At 35.4% G+C, this 21,342-nt stretch overlaps 1 protein-coding gene across 4 annotated transcripts in view; it reads left to right on the forward strand.

Annotated features, from left to right (window-relative positions):
- Positions 1-21,342, forward strand: part of MKLN1 (muskelin 1) — a 328,173-nt gene that overhangs the window by 212,184 nt on the left and 94,647 nt on the right. For all 4 annotated transcript variants that reach the window (XM_066262318.1, XM_066262317.1, XM_066262316.1 and 1 more), the window contains 4 exons: positions 2,186-2,255; positions 14,851-14,993; positions 16,295-16,383; positions 18,365-18,474. In XM_066262318.1, coding sequence (XP_066118415.1) covers positions 2,186-2,255; positions 14,851-14,993; positions 16,295-16,383; positions 18,365-18,474 — 412 coding nt within the window. The remainder of the gene's footprint in view (positions 1-2,185; positions 2,256-14,850; positions 14,994-16,294; positions 16,384-18,364; positions 18,475-21,342) is intronic.

A 21,342-nucleotide genomic window follows, 5' to 3' on the forward strand; every position in this document is an offset into this window, starting at 1 on the left:
TGTTACTCCAGTGGAGTGTTCAAAAGTAATAAGCTCTATTATAATCCATGGATTGTGTATCATTATTGATTGATGTGTAGGAGGATTCTACACAATAATTTGAATTACGTGAAGGTTTTCATAGAATTGTAGGATGTTAACTTGTTTCATAGAGTTGTTCAGTGAAGCTGCACTGCACTGATAAGAGCCTCTTAAGAGCCAGGAGAAACCTGAGACCAAAGAATTCAACCTTTTCCTTTACACTGCAGATAAAGCAGTCAACGCCCTGTGAGATTATGTGTTTATGGTTATCCAGCCAATTAGTGGCCAGGCTCCATGGTCTTATGATTCTAGTTGAAACTGATCTCTTCTAGATCTATTTTATCACATTTAAAAAAAGGACACAGGTTTTAGTTGGTTGTTTGTAACTACAAAAGGGAAAATGTTCTAGAGTTGAATTCTACATTCTTTTAAAAACTCAGGATTTGAGCATGTTTAAGCAAAAAAAGATTTTTAATTTGCTGACTTGACTTGAACCCTAGGTGTCTAATAAATAATGTTCTCATATTGAATTTTAATAGTTTCTTTCTGACCTTTAATTGGTCATATATATATACATATATGTATATATATGTATCTATATATAATATGTAGTACATTTTAAAATATGCCAAATAGAGACATATAACTTGGAAAAACTTACATGGTTGTCCATATTTCAATTGTCCATGTATTTCACTATAAATTTTTATAGTCCTACTAGAAGAATTTAATTTAGTCTAAGAGACATTAATGTGCTTCATTTTATTACCTTCAGTTTTCATTCTGTACTGACATTTTAAAATTAAATTAATTCTGATGGAAATAGAAAGCCAATTTGGTCCTCAACCCATCACCCTTATCAGTTCTTCTTGACCATTACTTAGCTATTATTTGCATTTAGTATTTTGAATATATTTTAAAATGGTAGACATTTAATTTAATCATAGTAATCTTTATTATTGAATACCATGATTTCTGTACTGACTTATGTCTTCTATAACATCTTTTCTTTGCTTGTCACTTTTTAATTTTTTCAGGCAATGATAAAAATGTTAAAAATCAGTCATGGGGTACCTAAAAGGGAGTTGTGGTCTTGCTCTTCTGGTTGCCAGAAACAGAGCCTCCTGGCAACTGAACTAACAAGCCATCAATTCTATTCTGTTGTTCCCAGGAGTTTCTTTATGTCTGCTACATTCTTTTCTTATTTTCCTGTATTCTTTTTCTTGTATTTCTTACTCTTACTCTGTATATCTTTTCTCTGTTTCATTTCATCTGTTTATGTATACGTTTTTGCGTTATATTTTTATTTTTATACTGGCTTTATCAGGTCACCAGTCAGCCTACATTAGCTGACACTGAGATACTTGTAAAGGAAAATCACAGGTACAGGAAACATCACTGCTTATGATTGCTCCACAGCAGAGGTTGGGGATGGGGTGTTTCTCTTTTTAGAACCAGGTATAGTAAGCTAGTATTGAGACTGACGCATGTAGTATGAGAAGTTAATGTCTTTTGCTTAGTCCTCAGAATTAGAAGGAAAAGCTATACCAGTAGTGATGGTGTTTTATAGGTCTTGGAGAAGTCTACAAGGAAGGATAACAAGGAACTTGTTCTCTAGAATGCTACCTACCATAGTGGCTCTGTTACTATTGATGAAGGGTGAATATTAATATCATTGCCCTAAACTAGTTTTTCATGTCTTGCAAGAGAGTGCTTTACTATTGTTTTTATTTAAGACATACAAGTTATATTAGCATCATGGTTTGAACTCTAATATTAAATTATTATTTTCACACAGGTAATATTTTTGCTTTAAATTCCCCCTAATTTTACAAAGTTTGCATCTGCCTTTTATATTTTTTACCTTTCATGGGTCACTTTGTTATTATATTAGTGATATTTCTACTTTTTATCTAATCCAAAGGATATCCTATTGTGTTATTTTAGGTTTTTTCAATTGTTTGAAATGTTACCTTTATCATATTTTAAAATCTTCCATATATTAGACATTTTCTACTTCTTTTTCTCTTTAATTTTCTCTTGTACAAGTTCCAGATATTATATAACTTGATATTAATTTTAGCATCTGGTAGATCATTCTTCTCTTTGCATATTTATGATGACTTATTCTTTTAATTAATTATTATACTTTTCTTTATTTCAGGAATATTTTAGTGGATAAACCAAATGACCAATCTTCAAGGTGGTCTTCGGAGAGCAACTATCCTCCCCAGGTAAGATAATGTGTAGTTTCTGATACCATTTAGAAATCAAAATTCAAGTAGGTACTTAATTGATATTTATATGGTATTCATTAATAGTTTATTTAGTATTTTAAACTCTGAGGTAAATTTTTATTTCCTCTTTAAATTTTGGAAGAATTTTTATTTCATAGGCAAATGCAATATGGGATTTGATAAAACAGACTTTTACTTTTACTAGACAGTTTAAAATCTGACATAGTTTTCCTGGATTACTAATGGTGCAAAACTAGGTTTCTTGATTTCTTTTGAGGAAAATGTTAACTAAAAAGAACTGGCTAAGGTGAGGTTACTGTTCTCAGCAGTAACTGACTGGGCTACTGATCTGAGCAGAGGCTGTGACTTCCCACTGAAACTCAGGTCATTCTGTCTATGTTTAAGGGCATGTTAGCAGGTCGAACTTGGCTTCAGTGACTACCTTTTAGGAAAAACAAACTTACTATATTTCCCCATGTATAAGATGTACAATTTTTTGAAAATTTTGGTGTTTAAAAACTGAGTGCTTCTTATACAGTGGTTGTAGATTTTTTTTACTTGCATTTCCCGCTTGAAGAGTTGTATAAATTTTATGATGAATGAAACTTGAGTTCAGTAACTTTATGTAATACATTTTGTATTTCAAATTTTGGGCCCCAGAATTAAGGTGCATCTTATACATGGGAAATATGATAATATATATAGTTTGTTATTTTGCTAAAGTTGTATATTTTGGTGACATTAGGACCATGAGCTAAATTTTTTCCTTGACAAGTGCTGTCTGAACTCATCTGAATTTAAAGGTAAGTATTCTTTCAGTTACACATTGTCAGAATTTTTTTTTTTTTGTATTTTTCTGAAATGAGAAGCGAGGAGGCAGAGACAGACTCCCACATGTGCCTGACTAGGATCCACCCAGCATGCCCACCAGGGAGTGATGCTCTGCCCATCTGGAGTGTTGCTCAGTTGCAACTGGAGCCATTCTAGTGCCTGAGGTGGAAGCCATGGAGCCATCCTCAGTGCCCGGGCCAACTTTGCTCCAGTGGAGCCTTGACTGCAGGAGGAGAAGTGACAGAGAAAAAGGAGAGGGGGAAGGGTGGGTGGAGAAGCAGATGGGCGCTTCTCCTGTGTGCTCTGACTGGGAATCAAACCCAGGACATCCACATGCTGGGCCGATGCTTTACCACTCAGCCAACCGGCCAGGGCCATTGTCAGAATTAACACTTATTTTGTTTATATCCTTGAGGAAAACTTAATGTTCTGATATCTGATAAGTAAAGCAGCTAGATAAATAAAACTTACTTTATTTTTTTATTCTAGTGTCATTCTTTGAAACCTAGTCTCTGTGTTCATTTTTTTTCTTTTGTATTGATTATTTACTGTTTGCATACATTTTGAATCACTTGATGTTTCATTGCAAAATATATGTCCAAAGACTATACACAGCCTTTATGTACAATGTAAAGAATAAGAAAACAAATACCTAATTTACTCATCAACCAATTTAGAAATGGAAATTGACCACATTTTGAAGTCCACCCCCAGTAGCCCCATCTAATATCTGTCCTCTAACTCCATTCTAGTAACTATTCCTTCATATTTTGTTAAGCATTTTCTTAAAGTACTGTAATTGTTTATAAATACCATATAAATTAAGCTTTGTCTGGATTTTACTTTGCATAAATATAAAATGAATCACTCATTATTACACTGGGGAACAAAATTTTTGTTGCATCCACAAAACACTTGTTCTTACCTAATTCCAGTGTGCTCATCTCAAATCTGACATTAGTTTTTCTCTGTAAGCTACAGTGTTTTTGCAATTCAAGATTTTTGGTTTTCATCTTATTGTAAAATTTTCAACATTTAGTTTAACAAAACGAAGCAGAATGTCTTCTTGGGCATCATCCTTGTGAAAATATAATCATTTATATAATGCAGTAAATACACTAATACACTAAAAGATATGGTTGCATCAGAATTTGTCTACAATTTCAAAATAGAACATATTAAAACAACTATTTTAATCATAAAATTTGTGCAAAACTTATTTAAATTCTATTCAGGCAAAAATGTGCATTTGTAGCTGTTGTGTTTGTGTACTTGTTGAGGACAATCTCATTTGATGCTCCAGCAGTAGCCTGCTCATCACTTACAGCTCCAAGATTTTTGTGAAACTTATCAAGGTGACTGTTCAGGAAGTGAATCTTTTTTTTTTTTTTTTTTTTAATTTTTTTAAATTTATTCATTTTAGAGAGGAGAGGGAGAGACAGAGAGAGAGAAGGGGGGAGGAGCTGGAAGCATCAACTTCCATATGTGCCCTGACCAGGCAAGCCCAGGGTTTCGAACCGGCGACCTCAGCATTTCCAAGTTGATGCTTTATCCACTGCGCCACCACAGGTCAGACCCAGGAAGTGAATCTTAACACTCATGTTATATCCAATGTCGCAGAAAGCCAACAGCATCCTTTGAACCAGAAGTTCATAGTTTTCTGCTTTTTTGTTACCAAGGAAGTTCTTTGTAACTGCCACAAAAGACTGCCATGCTGCTTTCTCCTCCTTATTCATCTTCCTGGCAAGTTCTTCATGTATGAGGGTTCGAATTTGAGGTCCATCAAATATACCTGCTTTTATCTTCTCGAAAGACAAGGCAGGAAAAGCAGAAATAATATGTTAAAGCATTCATTTTCTCTATTCAAAGTCTGAACAAACTGCTTCATTAAGCCAAGTTTGATGTGAAGTGGGGAAAAATCCTGTCTCGATTAACTACAGGTTCATTCACAATATTTTGCATCCCTACTTCCAGAGCTTCATGTTTTGGCCACTCCTTCTGTGTCCAGTGTTTCTCCTGAGCTCGGCTGTCCCACTAATACAGAAAGCAAGGATACTTCATGAAACCTCTCTGTTGTCCTAGCAGGAAATTTACCATTTTAAGATCCACATAAATGGGGAGGGGCACAAAGAAAACCAGATAGAAGGTGATGGAAGACAATGTGAGGGGTATACAGCATAATCAGATATCAAAATAATCTGGAGATGTTTTCTCTCAATATATGTACCCTGATTTATCAATGTCACTGCATTAAATTTAATTTTAAAAAAAGATCCATATAAATGATCCAATCATGCTCCTCATACTTTAGAAAGTTGAAGACAATTTTTTTGTCATTCTTACTAAGTCATTCAATTCGGGTTGGCTAAACCGCTGAGGGGTTAATGACTGCTTGGCATCAGAAAAAGACCCTTCTGATTCTACAACCATTTCCTCATGCATCTTGTCAAAATACACTTGATCACCATGTTCACTTTCTTTGTCCTTAGAAGAAATAAAACCATTGAAAACGAACCGGGAGTGTCTCAGAGTATGGGATAGGTTGTATTGCTGAAGGAATATTAGGATATGTGATCATATGCCATTTTTTCTTGCTGATGCCCTTTGTATGGATCAGACAGAAATAACAGTCACTGCTGTGGTCCTTAGGTTCACGCCAAACCATGGGAATACCAAAAGGCATTCCTTTGCGTTTTCCTTTTGTCCAATCACGAAGCATTTCCTCACAATTATGACACACAATATGAGGAGCCCAATTCTTACCTTGATCGCCAAGGGGAACTTGAAAATAGGCAATATATGTACGTGTCACAAATGATGAAATACTGCGCCTTTGATGTTAAAGTTTGTAACAGCCACGTATATAACAGAAGGTGTCAGGACTATTCTTACATTTACGCCTACTCGAAGAAGCCATGATTCAATCTTAAAACAAAATAAGGGTGTTTTTTATCAGATAATAATTTTTTACATTAAAAAAACTACAATTATGTAAAAGTGATGTTTGTAAAACATTAATTGCCTTGTAGTTATGTTCAATCCAAGAGCTGTTGCCTTTGAATTTAAAAACCAATGCATGCCATTAACTGTAACAAAAAGAAATTAAAATTGCATAAAAACTAGAGCATGCACCAAAAAACGAATTTCAGGTTTGGAATCAGTGATGCAGAAATATATAGAAACAGTTCTAAAACCTCATGCAACAGAAAATGAAAAAAAATTGTTCCCCAGTGTTATTAATCTTTTGTGACTTGCATTTTTTTTTTGCTTACCATTATATTTATTAATGTTGCTGAATATAATTGGAGTTTGTTAATTTTCATCTCTGCTTAGTATTCCATCCAGTATGTGAATATGCCAAAATGTATTTATCTACTTAGTAGTTCATAGGTTTTTTTTTTTAACAGTGTTCTGCTATTATAAACAGGTTGCTGTGAACATTCTTGTATGTTAGTGAGAAACACATAGAAGAGTTTCTGTAAGGTATTTACTTTTGAGTGGAATTGCTGGATCATGGGGTATATGTATGTACAGCTTTTATCAGGCAGTGCAAAACTGCTTCACAAAATGGCTATTAGTTTATACTGTTGTTGGCAATGTGTGGACGGACGTTCCTGTGTACTGTGTTCTCCACATGTTTCTGCGGCTCATTCTTAGATTTTGCCAATCTGGTGGATCTTTCGTTTTAACTCACAGAATTAGGTTCCTGTGAGCCTTTGGTCACAACATTTTCATCAACTGGTCAGTACATTACCTTACTTTATGTATGTTTCTGTTTAACGACACTTTATATGTATTCTTTATTCATTAGCATTGAACTTGTAGATAACAGCATGCCTGAACAAAGCTTATCTAACACATACTTTCTCTGTAAGGCACATCACACAGCCTTCTTGTATCTAGAAACACTAGATAGCACTTTAGTACTATACTTGGGGATCAATTTAGACAGTGAAATCACTAACAGAAAGCCCAAACTTATAAAAAATGTGGCACTAAATAGATCCTGAAAAGGACACTTGTTTTTATTATGAGAGCTAAAATAAGTTACAGGCTAAAATAAGTTTGACCTCAACTGGAAGAGTGAATCAGGAGACTCAAATGTTTTGCTGTTATCTGTGGATTAGAGAATGACTGAAAGTTCTGTGAGTATTGATTTTGATGATAAAAATAAATTTTAGCGAGTAAATTCACAAATATGGAGTCCATACATAATGAAGAGTGACTCTACTATAACTAATAATTTAGTGTAACTTGAACAGGTTTGAAAATCAGAGGACTCTGAAAAATCAAAATTATCATGATGAAATTTTAGGTCTTGAGAGCCTTTTCTAAAATCTACTTTGGATGTAATGTTCTATTTGTTAATTATTTCTTCAGGTTTCAGCAACTGGGCGCAACTTTGTGCATGGGGGAGGCGTAGCTATAAAAGATAGGCACATTAACAGCAAGCTGACAACTGACAAGTGTCATGAGGGAGAAGACAGAAAAATCTAAGTAAAAAATGAAAAAGCAAAAACATAACATCTAGGGGGTTGTTAGTGTAAAGATACATACATAATTTATATTTCAGTAGCCTCTAATATAGTGTTACTAGTAAACTTTCTGCAGTGATGAAAATATTCTACAATCTGCACTGTATGATAAGGTAGCTTCTAGCTACATGTGGCTATTGAGCACTTGAAATGAGGCTAGTACAACTGATGAAAGCAATTTTTTATTTTATTAAATTTTAATCAAGTTAGATTAAATAGCCCCTGGTGGCCAGTGGCTGTGTATTAGATTTCACAGATCTAAGGCACACTGTTATTAGGATGTACTGTTTGATGCTCATAGTACTTTACTCTGTCAGTAAGAAATTTTAATTATGTTTAGTAGATGCAGCTAAAGCAGATAAGAAAGTTAATGGTACAGGTTGTGTAGAGAAGGGTGGAAATCAAACTCAAACTCTTAGCTACTCCTTTCTTTGCCCAGAATGAGGAAGGACTTAACATGTATACATGGATGCTAGGCTGTTTGGAGAGTGGCACCCCAGAATGAGTGAACCCTAAATACCTCTCTGTAATGCTCATGTTGGGGTAGGTAGATATACAGATATTTTTATTTCAATATGTGTCTATTATTTTTTTCAAATGGCAACAACCAAATTGTTAGGATATAAATAATTATTAGGTTGTTTGGATCTAACTGCTTAATAAATTGAGATATTAATATTTCTTTTGGCCTTGGATGCTATATTAGCTATGTATTGCTGTGTAACAAATTACCCTAGAGCTCTGCAGTTAACAACAAGCATATATTTTATACTGTCACTGAGGGTCAGGAATCTGAGAGTGACTTAGCTGGGTAGTTCTGGCTCAGGAAAACAAAAGAATACCCATGTGTAGTGGAATGTTGGAGTATATTTTCTCTTGGAATATTGTTAGCCATTGGAATAAAATGAACTGGCATAATACCAGCTGACTTAGAGGAATTATCACTGTAAAATGAGAAAAAGCAAGATGTAGAGAAGCACTAAATAATGACTCTTCTTCCCTCACTAATATGTGTGTGTGTGTATTTGTGTTTGATGCTAAGAGCTCACAAAAAAGATATGAAAGGCTGTACATCTGGTTGTTGGCTTTGATTATTTAAGAGAGGAGGAGATGAGGGAGGAAAGTAAGAACTAGAACATATAACTGAAATTTATATGGAATTGGAAAGACCGTGAATAGCCAAAGCAATCTTGAGAAAGAAGAGCAATGTTAGAGGTATCACATTCCCTGACTTCAAATTATACTACAAAGCTATAATAATCAAACAATATGGTGCTGGCACAAAAATAGCCTGATAGATCAATAAAACAGAGTGAAGAGCCTAGAAATAATATGGTCAATTAATTTTTGACAGGAAGCATGAATATACGATGGAGAAGGGACAGTTTCTTCAACAGATGGTGATGGGAAAACTAGACAAATAGATGCAAAAAACTAATGGAAACTGGACTGCTGTCTTACATCGTATACAAAAATAAACTCAAAATGGTTTAAAGATTTAAATGTAAGACCTGAAACCTTATCTATAACTAGAGAAAAACATAGGTAGTAAACTATTTTGACTTTAGTCTTAGTAATATCTTTTTGGATATGTCCCTTGGAGCAAGAGAAATAAAAGCAAAAATAAACAAATGGGACATCATCAAACTAAAATGCTTTTGTAGCACCTGCTGAATGGGAGAATATTTTTGCAAATGTTGTATTTGATAAAGGGTTGATAACCAAAATATGTAAGGAATTCAGTAACAAAAAATAAAAAAAGAATGGGCAGAAGACACGAAGATAGACATTTCTCCAAAGAAGACTTACAAATAGCCAACAGACATCTGAAAAGTTGTTCAGCATCACTAATCATCAGGGAAATGCAAATCAGATCCACCATGAAATATCTCGCATCAGTCAAAATGGTTATTATCAAAAAGTCAATAAATAAGTGTTGGCAAGAACGTGAAGAAAGGGAAACCCTTGTGCACTATTGATGGGACTGCAAATTGGTGCAGCCACAGTAGAAAAGAGTATGGAGGTTCCTCAAAAGTTTAAAAATAAACTACTACACTTCTGGGCATTTATCCAAAGGAAATGAAAGCACTAATCTGAAAACATGCACCCCTGTGTTCATTGTAGCATTATTTATAGTAGCCAAGTTATGGAAACAAACCAGGTGGCCCTCAATAGATAGATGTGGTGTATATATACTGTGGAGTATTGTTCAGCAGTAAAAAATACCCATGAAGTCCTGCCATTTGTGACAACATGGGTGAACCTACTCATTTAGAGAAAGACAAATACTGCATGATTTCACTTATATGTGGAATTTAAAAAGATCAAAACAAAAGAACAAAAACAAAACACAAACAGACTCATAGAAACAAAGAACAAACTGGTAGTTGCTAGAGGGGAGGGGCTGGAGAGATGGGCAAAGAGTGCAGGGGAATATACTCAATAATACAGTGTGTCCGTAAAGTCATGGTGCACTTTTGACCGGTCACAGGAAAGCAACAAAAGATGATAGAAATGTGAAATCTGCACCAAATAAAAGGAAAACCCTCCCAGTTTCTGTAGGATGATGTGGCAGCATGTGTGCATGCGCAGATGCTGATGTAACACAGTGTATACAGTGGAGCAGCCCACGGCCATGCCAGTCGAGATGTGGACAGTACAGAGGAAAGTTCAGTGTGTTCTGTGGCTCACTAAATTCGAATCCGTGACCAAAGTGCAACGTGAATATCGGCGCGTTTATAACGAAGCGCCACCACATAGGAATAATATTACTCGGTGGGATAAGCAGTTGAAGGAAACTGGCAGTTTGGTGGAGAAACCCCGTTCTGGTAGGCCATCAGTCAGTGACGAGTGTGTAGAGGCTATACGGGATAGCTACCTAAGGAGCCCTAAAAAATCTGTGTGTGAGCCCACATCGAACTGCACTGAATAGATATGAAACTGGGAGAGTTTTCCTTTTATTTGGTGCAGATTTCACATTTCTATTGTCTTTTGTTGCTTTCCTGTGACCGGTCAAAAGTGCACCCAGACTTTATGGACACACTGTATATAGTTTGATAATTTTGCGTGGTTACTAGACTTAATGTGATTATTACATTGTAAGATATATAAATGTTGAATTATTTTGTACACCTGAAACTAATGTAATATTGTATGTCAACTATACTTTATTATTATTTTTTTTTGTATTTTTCTGAAGTTGGAAACGGTGAGGCAGTCAGACAGACTCCTGCATGCGCCCGACTGGGATCCACCCAGCATGCCCACCAGGGAGCGATGCTCTGCCCATCTGGGGCGTTGCTCTGCTGCAACCAGAGCCATTCCAGCGCCTGAGGCAGAGACCATAGAGCCATCTTCAGCCCCCGGGCCAACCTTGCTCCAGTGGAGCCCTGGCTGCGGGAGAGGAAGAGAGAGACAGAGAGGAAGGAGAGGGGGAGGGGTGGAGAAGCAGATGGGTGCTTCTCCTGTGTGCCCTGGCCGGGAATCGAACCCGGGACTCCTGCACGCCAGGCCAATGCTCTACCACTGAGCCAACCACCAGGGCTATACTTTATTTTTTAATTTTAAAATATTTGTTATTTTTAAAATTGAATTTATTGAGTACAGGTTCAGGTGTGAAACTCAACGAAACATTCTCGCACTGTGTCTGTCAACTATACTTTAATGATAAAGAAATTTTAGTTGCTACTTACAATGTACACAGTATATAAACTGTGTAGTGGTTAAAGCTTTGTCTTTGTAGGCAGTGAATCAGGAATGCTTTTAGCTTCAAATAACATAAAGTCCTATTACAATGGATTGAACAAATAGCCACCCACCCGTTTCCTACCCCTCACTCCCCACCCGGAGAAAAGTAGAGTTAGGCACTGCTGGTGAAAGTTGAGTGGCTCACAGATGCTCTTGATCTTTTTCTTTATTGTTGCATAGTGGTTGTTAAAGCTGTAACTTTAGATAGCAGAGAGGTAGCATTTGTTTCAGAAAGCAAAACTTATCTCACAGCAAACTTCTTCTTACATTTCATTGACCAGAATTCTGTCATATATTTACCCTTGGCTGAAAGATAGCTAGTAAGAACTGGGCTGAGAACGGAGATTGGGCCCGCCAACCAATGGTGTCAACAAGAGTCAGATGGATTTGTAATCTCAGCTCTGTCATTTATTAGCTGTGTAATATAGTCAAGTTATTTAGCCTTTCCAAGCCAGAATTTCTTTATCTGTGAAATGAGGATGAAGAAGATAATTATTGATATTAAAATACTACTCCTGTTCCTCCTACTCCAATTAAAATGAGATAATGCATATAAAAATCTGAGCAATGTGAAAGACAAAAGACTTACTGCTCACAAAATATTAGCTTTGATCATATCATCATTCATGTCACCACCAATTTAATTCTTTTATTTTTATTGAGGTGAAATTCATGCAACATAAAATTAATCATTTTAAAGTGTACATTTCAGTGGCATTTAGTACATTCACAGTGTGTGCAACTCTCACTTCTGTCCTGCTCCAAAATATTTTTATCACTTTGCAAGGAAACCTGGTATGAGCTAAGCACTCTCCTTTTCCCCTTACTCCAGCTCTTGCCAACCGCTAGTCTTTCTCCCTCAATGGATTTATCTGTTCTGAATATTTCATGTAAATGGAATCGTACAGTATATGACCTTTGTGTCTTGACTTGTTTCACTTCGCATGTTTTTGAGGTGCAGTGATGTTGCAGCACATGTCTGTACTCTATTCCTTTTTATGGCTGAATAATAGAAATACTCCCTTTTTGTTCATCTACTCATCAGTTGATGGACATTTGGGTTGTTTGCACCTTTTGGACATTGTGAATAAAGTGCTGCTCTGAACATTCACGTACAGGTGTTTGTTTAAATACCTTTTTTTCTTTTTATTTACCTAGGAGTAGAACTCCTGGGTCATGTAATAATTCAGTATTTAACTTTTGAGGAACTGCCAAACTGATGTTCTGCATTGTCTGCAGCATTGTACATTCCCAACAGCAATGTATCAGTTCCAATTTCTTGACATCTTCACCAGTACTTAATATTTTTATATATCATTGCTATAGCCAGTCTAGTTGGTGAGAAATTTTATTGCATTGTGGTTTTGATTTACATTTTCCTGATGACTAATGATGCACATTTTTTCATGTGCGCACGTAGCCATTTGTTTATATTCTTTGTTGAAAGGGCTATTGAGATCCTTTACCTTTGGTTATCTTTTTTTTTTTTTTTTTTTTTTTTTTTTTTCCTGAAGCTGGAAACGGGGAGAGACAGTCAGACAGACTCCCGCATGCGCCCTACCGGGATCCACCTGGCACACCCACCAGGGGCGATGCTCTGCCCACCAGGGGGCGATGCTCTGCCCCTCTGGGGCGTCGCTCTGCCGCAACCCGAGCCACTCTAGTGCCTGGGGCAGAGGCCAAGGAGCCATCCCCAGCGCCCAGGCCATCTTTGCTCCAATGGAGCCTTGGCTGCGGGAGGGGAAGAGACAGACAGAGAGGAAGGAGGGGGGGTGGAAAAGCAAATGGGCGCTTCTCCTGTGTGCCCTGACCGGGAATTGAACCCTGGTCCCCCGCACGCCAGGCTGACGCTCTACCGCTGAGCCAACCAGCCAGGGCCTTTTTTTTTTTTTTTTTTAATGAGATGAAGGAAGGCAAAGACAAGACTCCTTCATGCGCCCAGATAAGGATCCATCCAGCAAGCCCTTTGGGGGGCGATGCTCTGCCCATCTAGGACCCTTGCTGCTTTGCAACTGGAGGCGGAGGCCATGGAGCCATCCTCAGTGCCTGGGACCAACTTGCTCCAATTGAGCCAGGGCTGCAGAATGGGAGGAGAAGAGAGAGAGAGAGAGAGAATGAATCAAGAAGGAGAGGGATGGAGAAGCAGATGGGCAGCTCTCTTGTGTGCCCTGACTGGAATTTGAACTCGAGACATCCACATGCCTGGCCAACACTCTACCACTGAGCCAACCAGCCAGGGCCTTGGTTGTCTTTTTGTTGTTGAGCTATAAAAATTCTTTATATATTCAAGATATTAAAGTAAACTCTTATCGCCTGACCTGTGGTGGCGCAGTGGAAAAAGCATCGGCCTGGAATGCTGAGGTCGCTGGTTCAAAACCCTGGGCTTGCCTGGTCAAGGCACATAATGGGAGTTGATGCTGCCTGCTCCTCTCCTTCTCTGTTTCTCTCTCTCTCTCTCTAAAAATGAATAAATCTAAAAAAAAAAGTAAACCCTTATTAGATATATTATTTGTAGATATTTCTCTTTAGGTTGTCTTTTTGCTCTCTTGATAATGTTCTTTGATGTATAAAACTTTAATTTTGATGAAGTCCATTTTATTTATATTTTGTTGCTTATACTTTTGGTGTCATATCTAAGAATTCATTGTCAAGCTGAAGATTTACTCATATTTTTATGTTTTATGGTTTTAGATCTTACATTTAGGTCTTTGATCTTAAAGGATTGATTTTGTATTAATTTGATCTATTTTGAGTTAATTTTTCTGTATGTAGTGAAATAGGACCACCAACTTCATTCTGATCACCTTTATCACCTGTATTACCCATTAATATGAACATGAAGCCACTCCAACAACTATCTGAATCATTTTTCTGAACAGCTTTTCCCCTGTTTATTCAATCAGTGGTAGTTTCTGTCTTAATTTTTATAATTGAAAACATTCTGCATTATGTAAAATATGTTTACTAATTAACTGATAAAATGACCCCATTTTATTCTGTGTATGATAGGAAAACTTGAGCAACATTATACATATTTATGGTAGGTCTGGGTTTTTTAATTTACAAAATTGGCAGGGGTAGTTAGTAAATATCTTTGTTTCTAGGTTTAAAATTTTATCACTGATTTTGAACATTGAATTTGCTGTTATAGTTGATGAGAATGTAATTGTTACTTTTGCATTCTAATCTTGTTTTACTTGGTTATTCATAGTCATTCCTTTATTATAAAATATCTCACTAGTCCCTTTTTCTTTCTTCAGCTCGAATGTTCGTGATGAGGTATTTTCCTGGGGAAAAATGATAGTTATGGTAGCCTTTAAAAGGCTATTGCATACTATATTTAGCTTTAAAAACAATCTACCATTGTGGGTTGGACAGAATAGACCTTACATGTACTTCTGTTATCTGTCCAAAATTTGAACTTTTAAAATTGTCTTTGTTTTAAATAGAGGATATAATTTGGTTGTTTCTTATTTTAGTACTTGGTTCTGAAGCTTGAAAGGCCTGCCATAGTTCAGAATATCACATTTGGAAAATATGAGAAAACGCATGTCTGTAATTTGAAGAAGTTTAAAGTCTTTGGTGGAATGAATGAAGAAAATATGACAGAGCTGTTGTCCAGGTGAGTTATGATTATGGGGTGGAAAGCGTGGTCTTCTAAACAAGCTGCAGTCTTAGTTTAGTCTCTTTGTAGCTAAATCTGCATGGTTTGATTTTTTTCCCCCCAAGGGAGAAAAGAATACTTCCACTATTCTATTTCTAGTGACTTATGTCAATATTTATTTTAATATTGTGTCTTACGTTAGCTCTTTGTTCTTTTTTTTTTTTTTTTTAAGCCACCAGATACTGGTTAATAATATTACCACATAAGAAAGAATAAAAGTTTTGGTTTTTATCCTACTTATTTTTTAGTCTTGTTTTTGGACTGTAATGACTTCATAAATACTTTCAGCTTTAATCAAATCTTTGCTATAGATATATATAGATTCTGTCCAAAACATTGAGATTGGTTGCCCTAATCCAAAAGTAATATTCTGAGAGTTTACTGTAAATTAGAGACAAGAAGTGAAAAGGTGTGTCGCAGCACCTAACACAGTGCCTACCACTTGGAAGGGCTCAGTAAATTTGAGTTTTAACAACATAGACCAAACAAGAATGAAAGGGTTAATTTACTGAAAAATCAAACTGCCAGTGGAATGGACAAATAAAACTATGAAGTATTAGTATATATTTGTGACATGGTATGTCCCATTAGCACAATACTTTATATGAGTAAATATTATGTTTATATTGTATTTGATTTAAGTCACGAAAGTCACAAAGTATTTCAGGACATAAGGCAGCCTAAAGATAAGTGACTCCCATACATACTTCTGTCAGCCCTAGTTGTTTAAGTGGGGAGGTGATACAGGTTTGTTTTTTAGGAGAAAGTGGATGGTATTACACCAAAAGAATAAAGTTGTCTTTGAAAATTTATTAAGCGGTGAAAGGAACATTGATATCTCAGTCAGAATTAAATAGCTTAATTCTTTGACAAATTCTAATATATATTTGACCTTGTGTAAGTAAAGATATGGATGTCAGTTGTTTTTTAGTATTCTTATTGCTTAAATACTTCATTTTAGTATGCAGTTATACATTAAGGACATTAGATTATCACCCTTTCCCATTTTTTAAAATTAATACTGGACAGTTTTCATTAGTCCTCATATAATTAAAAGAATACAGTAATATTGCAGTTGATGTGAATGAACAGGTTTTGACCTATATTCTCATGTTCGGCTACTTTAGTAAATATATTTTTGGCATTGGTTTAAACATTAAGTTAATCTTAAGTATTTAACCTGAGTATGGAGTTAATCTGGGTTTTAGTGCATTTACTAAATTATGAAATCAGATTTGATCATCTTATATTTTTCACAGTGGCTTAAAGAATGATTATAACAAAGAAACATTCACCTTGAAGCATAAAATTGATGAACAGATGTTTCCTTGTCGATTCATTAAAATAGGTAAGGTTTTTAGCATTTTGAAATAGAAATAAATTCTTTATACCATCACTCAGCAAATCGCAGCCCAGCTGAATCCTGCAGGTGTCCTGTCTTTTATTAAAATTTTATAGGAACACTGCCGCATGGTTGTTTGCATGATGTCCTTGTCAGTTTTTGTACTACAGAGGATGAGTTCCATAGTTGCAAGAGACTACATAGCCCACAAAGCCAAAAATGTTTACTGTTTCAGTGTTTACAGAAAACGTTTTCTGATCCCTGCTTTATAAATCTATAACTGACAGTTATTTCAAGTAGAACCATTTCCAAACATTTTCTCATTTGAAAGTTTACTAGAAGATTTTATGATATGATTTTATTATTTTGTTTTATTGAAGGTTCATCAGTTCTAAAGCTATTAATATTTTAAAATCAAATATTGATGAATTTCTTAAGGCAGTGCATTATATTTTCTACTCTGATCTTTTGTATTTCATTGTTTTAGTGAAATGTTGCTCAAATACATTATTTCATGACCCTAAGTAATTTGGAAAGTAATGTTTAACAAATAAATACTATCTAAGGCAAGTATTTATTTTAGCATGAAAAGTATTTGCAGTGTCTCCTCAAAATTATTATGTTTGTTATTTTATTTTCCTATAGGATTTATTATTTACTCTGTAATCCTCTGTGTTTTCTTTTGTGCCTTCAATATGCATTATTAGTGTTGTTACTACTACCAAAATTATTGGTAAAATTTGAAATGGTTTGTTCTTCATTCTGCTCATCCTGTACTGTATATATCTGTTCATTCCTAAAATTAATTGCAGTTGACCTTTGAACAAGTTTAAAATGCATGGGTATACTTTATATATAGAATATTTTTCAATATATATATACAGTTGGCCCTATTAAGTCAAATTTTGTTTTAATAAATCTTGCCTATTTTAAAGTTTGAGAGTAGGTGTTCTTTGCTGTTATAAAGCAGACTTTTTCCATTATATTTTCTAGTGGGTTATTATAGGTAAAGGAAAAGTTGATTTTCAGATATTTACTTTGCATACAAACTTATAAAAAGTTTTTTCAGTTGAATCTCTTGAAATTTTTTAGATAGATATCCATATCATCTTCAAATTATAATATTTTTTCCTAATTTGCATTTCCCCCTTATTGTACTGACTAAGGTCTCCCATATTGAATAGTAGAGATATTGGGTCTTTTTGTCTTATTTCTGACCTGAATAGCAGTACTTAATGTTTTTCCATTAGATTTACTTTTTGAGGTTTTTGATACTTAAAAAAAAAATAATCTAGGTAAGGAAGTTTTCTTTTTGCTTTTTATTTAAGGTTTTTTTTAATGACTATCTAAATAAACGAGTAAAGTTTATTGGCACCATTTGAGATAATCAGATTAGTTTCTCTTACTTCATTAACATTGTGAATTACATTAGTATAGCTCCCATTATTTAACCACCTTCCATTCCTGGAATGTACTCTATTTGGTTACAGTGAAAACCTGATAATATAATATTTTTGCAATTAAAAAATTTTTTTGGATTTGTATTCATAGCTGAGATTGGCCTTATATCCTTTTTCTTCTGGGTTGGTTTTTAGGATTATGCTACTTTGATAAGCAATTGAACTTTCAATCTTTCTCTGATACAGTTTGAATTATTGTTATTATCTTTTCCTTGTGGTTTTGGTAAAATTTGCCTGCTAAATCATCTAGCCCTGGCTCTTTTTTTGAGGGTTATATAAATAAGCAGTTTGACTTTATCTTACTATGTTCTTATAATTAGAGATCTCATGATGGTGATCGTTTTTCATTTTGCACCTGTTGCCCCAGCACTTAGTATATAGTGCTGGCCATATAGAAAGTGTTTAGAAAGTTTGTTGAATGAATCCTAATAGGCTTGAATAGTGATTTTACTTTGCTGAAGTTTCATTTTAACTATGTTAATTTTATTTTCTTTTTCCTTCTTTCCTTTTTTTTTTCCTCCTCAAAGTTCCACTTTTATCCTGGGGACCCAGCTTTAACTTTAGCATTTGGTATGTTGAACTTAGTGGCATTGATGATCCTGATGTAGTACAACCTTGTCTCAACTGGTATAGCAAGGTAGGACTGTATTTTTACATCATGATATGTTTTAAATGCCTATAAAGATACAATTGTGTCAATCTCTTATGAGAATAGTGATAGTTAATATGATCAATCAACTAATTTTATTAATCATATTCTGCCAGCTTCTGAGCAATCCTTATAACTTATTAAATTATTATCATTCTATGAGATAGATACATTATAATCCATATTTTACAGACAATGAAAAGGTATACTGCCCAGCTAAGTATTTTGCCTAAGGTCACACAGTTAGAAAATGTTCAGACCAGTATTTAGGCTCAGGCAGTCTGGCTCCAGAGTCTGCCCTTGTGTTATTATACCCATCTGGCCCTGAATTTGGTTTTTAACCTATATTGGTTGGTGGGGTAGCTTTGGTTCTTAATTGCTTTTATAATATATTCCTTCTTTCTGTTGAGTAAAATAGGAATTTAAAATTTTTCCTTTTAAAGAATTTGAAATAGTTTTTATAAATATTATGATCTTGTGCTTACAGGGAAAATATAAAGCATATTTAACAATTTTATTCATAGGTCATTTTATACAATAGATAAACCTGAGAAATGTGAGTTTAAACTATTGAGAAATAGGCCTTCTGGATTTTTGGTTTTTTTAATATTCTTTATGCTTCATTATTATTATTATTATTATTATTTTTTTTTTTTTTTTTCTGAAGCTGGAAACGGGGAGAGACAGTCAGACAGACTCCCGCAAGCGCCCAACCGGGATCCACCCGGCTCGCCCACCAGGGGGCGATGCTCTGCCCCTCCGGGGCGTCGCTCTGCCGCAACCAGAGCCACTCTAGCGCCTGGGGCAGAGGCCAAGGAGCCATCCCCAGCGCCCGGGCCATCTTTGCTCCAGTGAGGCCTTGGCTGCGGGAGGGGAAGAGAGAGACAGAGAGGAAGAGGGGGGGGGGATGGAGAAGCAAATGGGCGCTTCTCCTATGTGCCCTGGCCAGGAATCGAACCCGGGTCCCCCCACACGCCAGGCCAGTGCTCTACCGCTGAGCCAACTGACCAGGGCCTTCATTATTATTTTTAATGTATATTTGACTCTTGGCTAATTTAAGGGATGTTATCAGAGAGGTGATAAAGTTTTAGTCTAATCACTAGTTCCTTATATTTTTATTTGCAAGTTAAGGTGATTTACTTATCAGGGGCTGGGAAACTATATAGATTTTTTTTGGTTTGGAATTTCAGCTCTATTTTGGTCAGTGTAATTGAGGAACTTCTTGCCTAATTTATTCTTGACATTTAATTATATTCAATTTAAAATATTGTCTCTATTTTTCATGTTTTTGGATTTTATGTAGTATTATAAGTTCTTTCAACGTAAAGAACTTATTTTTAAGCATTAAAAATTACCTTTACAGCATAATTCACAAAACAGATAGTATATATTTAAAGTGTTCTAATTGTGGTTCTTTAAATAAAAAAGATTTATTTCTTTTGATAATTGAATAACATTTTTCCTTTAGCCTATGATGTGAGTATGTTTTCTTTAATATACTCACAAGAATCTCTTGATATTGCAGGAAGTTGCAAATTTCACATCTTTCCTTAAAAGGATGTGGAGAGGCCTGACCTGTGGTGGCGCAGTGGATAAAGCATCGACCTGGAACGCTGAGGTCGCTGGTTCAAAACCCTGGGCTTTGCCTGGTCAAGGCACATATGGGAGTTGATGCTTCCTGCTCCTCCCTTCTCTCTCTCCTCTCTAAAATGAATAAATAAATAAAGTCTTAAAAAATAAAAAAGATGTTGGAGAGATTATATTTGGGAATTTAAAATTATTCAGCCACATTAACTTTTCAAGTTATTTGTATTTACTCTGAACCTCTAGAAATTAAAGTTAAAGCCTCACTCTCTTCAAGATTCAATCCTTTTTTGAGGCATTAAAATTGTGTTATTTCATATATCTTCTACTATATGTATCTAATATACCACCTGATAGAAAATTTAAAATGGGGATGTGATTCAGACTCCTAAAGTCAACACAATAAAAAGGTATTACTGTTTAATATGGTTGTGAATAGTTATAAATCTGTCTTTACAGAGCAAGAGTAAGAAACTAATAACAAAATTAATTTGGATATAGAATCATTCTTTTGTTTGATGATGGCGAATCTTAGTTAACTACAGTGCTTAAGGACAAGTGTTTTGATAACTTTTTATTAATAAAAAAGTCAGCTGATATTTTTTTTCCTGTAAAGCTTCCTAAAAGGTAGCAACTTATTTTCCAGCCTTATTAGAGGATATTGCTTACAAGTAAATCATATTTTTGTTTGGTTTTCATGCATTGCTTCTATATCATTATTTTTGTTAGTTTTTATTTAGAAAATTTGGAAACCTCAAAACATATTCTTGAATTTACTATTATTTAACATTCCTTATATGAGCTTGTATTTTTGGCATTCATCCTCCATCCTCATAGGGGAAAGATTTAGTAAATTAGACATTATCCTCTTTTGGGACTCTAGTTAATTGAGAATTTTACTTACAGCTGTTAAACAAATGAGGTAGCCCAGGGTTAGAAAAGATTATAAAATTTAAATATAGTATCTTTCTGATGATTTTGAGTCATGAAACCTGTTTGTGAACTTAAAAATACATAAATATTGCCCTGGCCGGTTGGCTCAGCGGTAGAGCGTCGGCCTAGCGTGCGGAGGACCCAGGTTCGATTCCTGGCCAGGGCACACAGGAGAAGCGCCCATTTGCTTCTCCACCCCTCCGCCGCGCTTTCCCTCTCTGTCTCTCTCTTCCCCTCCCGCAGCCAAGGCTCCATTGGAGCAAAGATGGCCCGGGCGCTGGGGATGGCTCTGTGGCCTCTGCCCCAGGCGCTAGAGTGGCTCTGGTCACAACATGGCGA

Source organism: Saccopteryx bilineata, chromosome 2 (assembly GCF_036850765.1).
Source record: "Saccopteryx bilineata isolate mSacBil1 chromosome 2, mSacBil1_pri_phased_curated, whole genome shotgun sequence".
Classification (NCBI taxonomy): Eukaryota; Metazoa; Chordata; class Mammalia; order Chiroptera; family Emballonuridae; genus Saccopteryx; species Saccopteryx bilineata.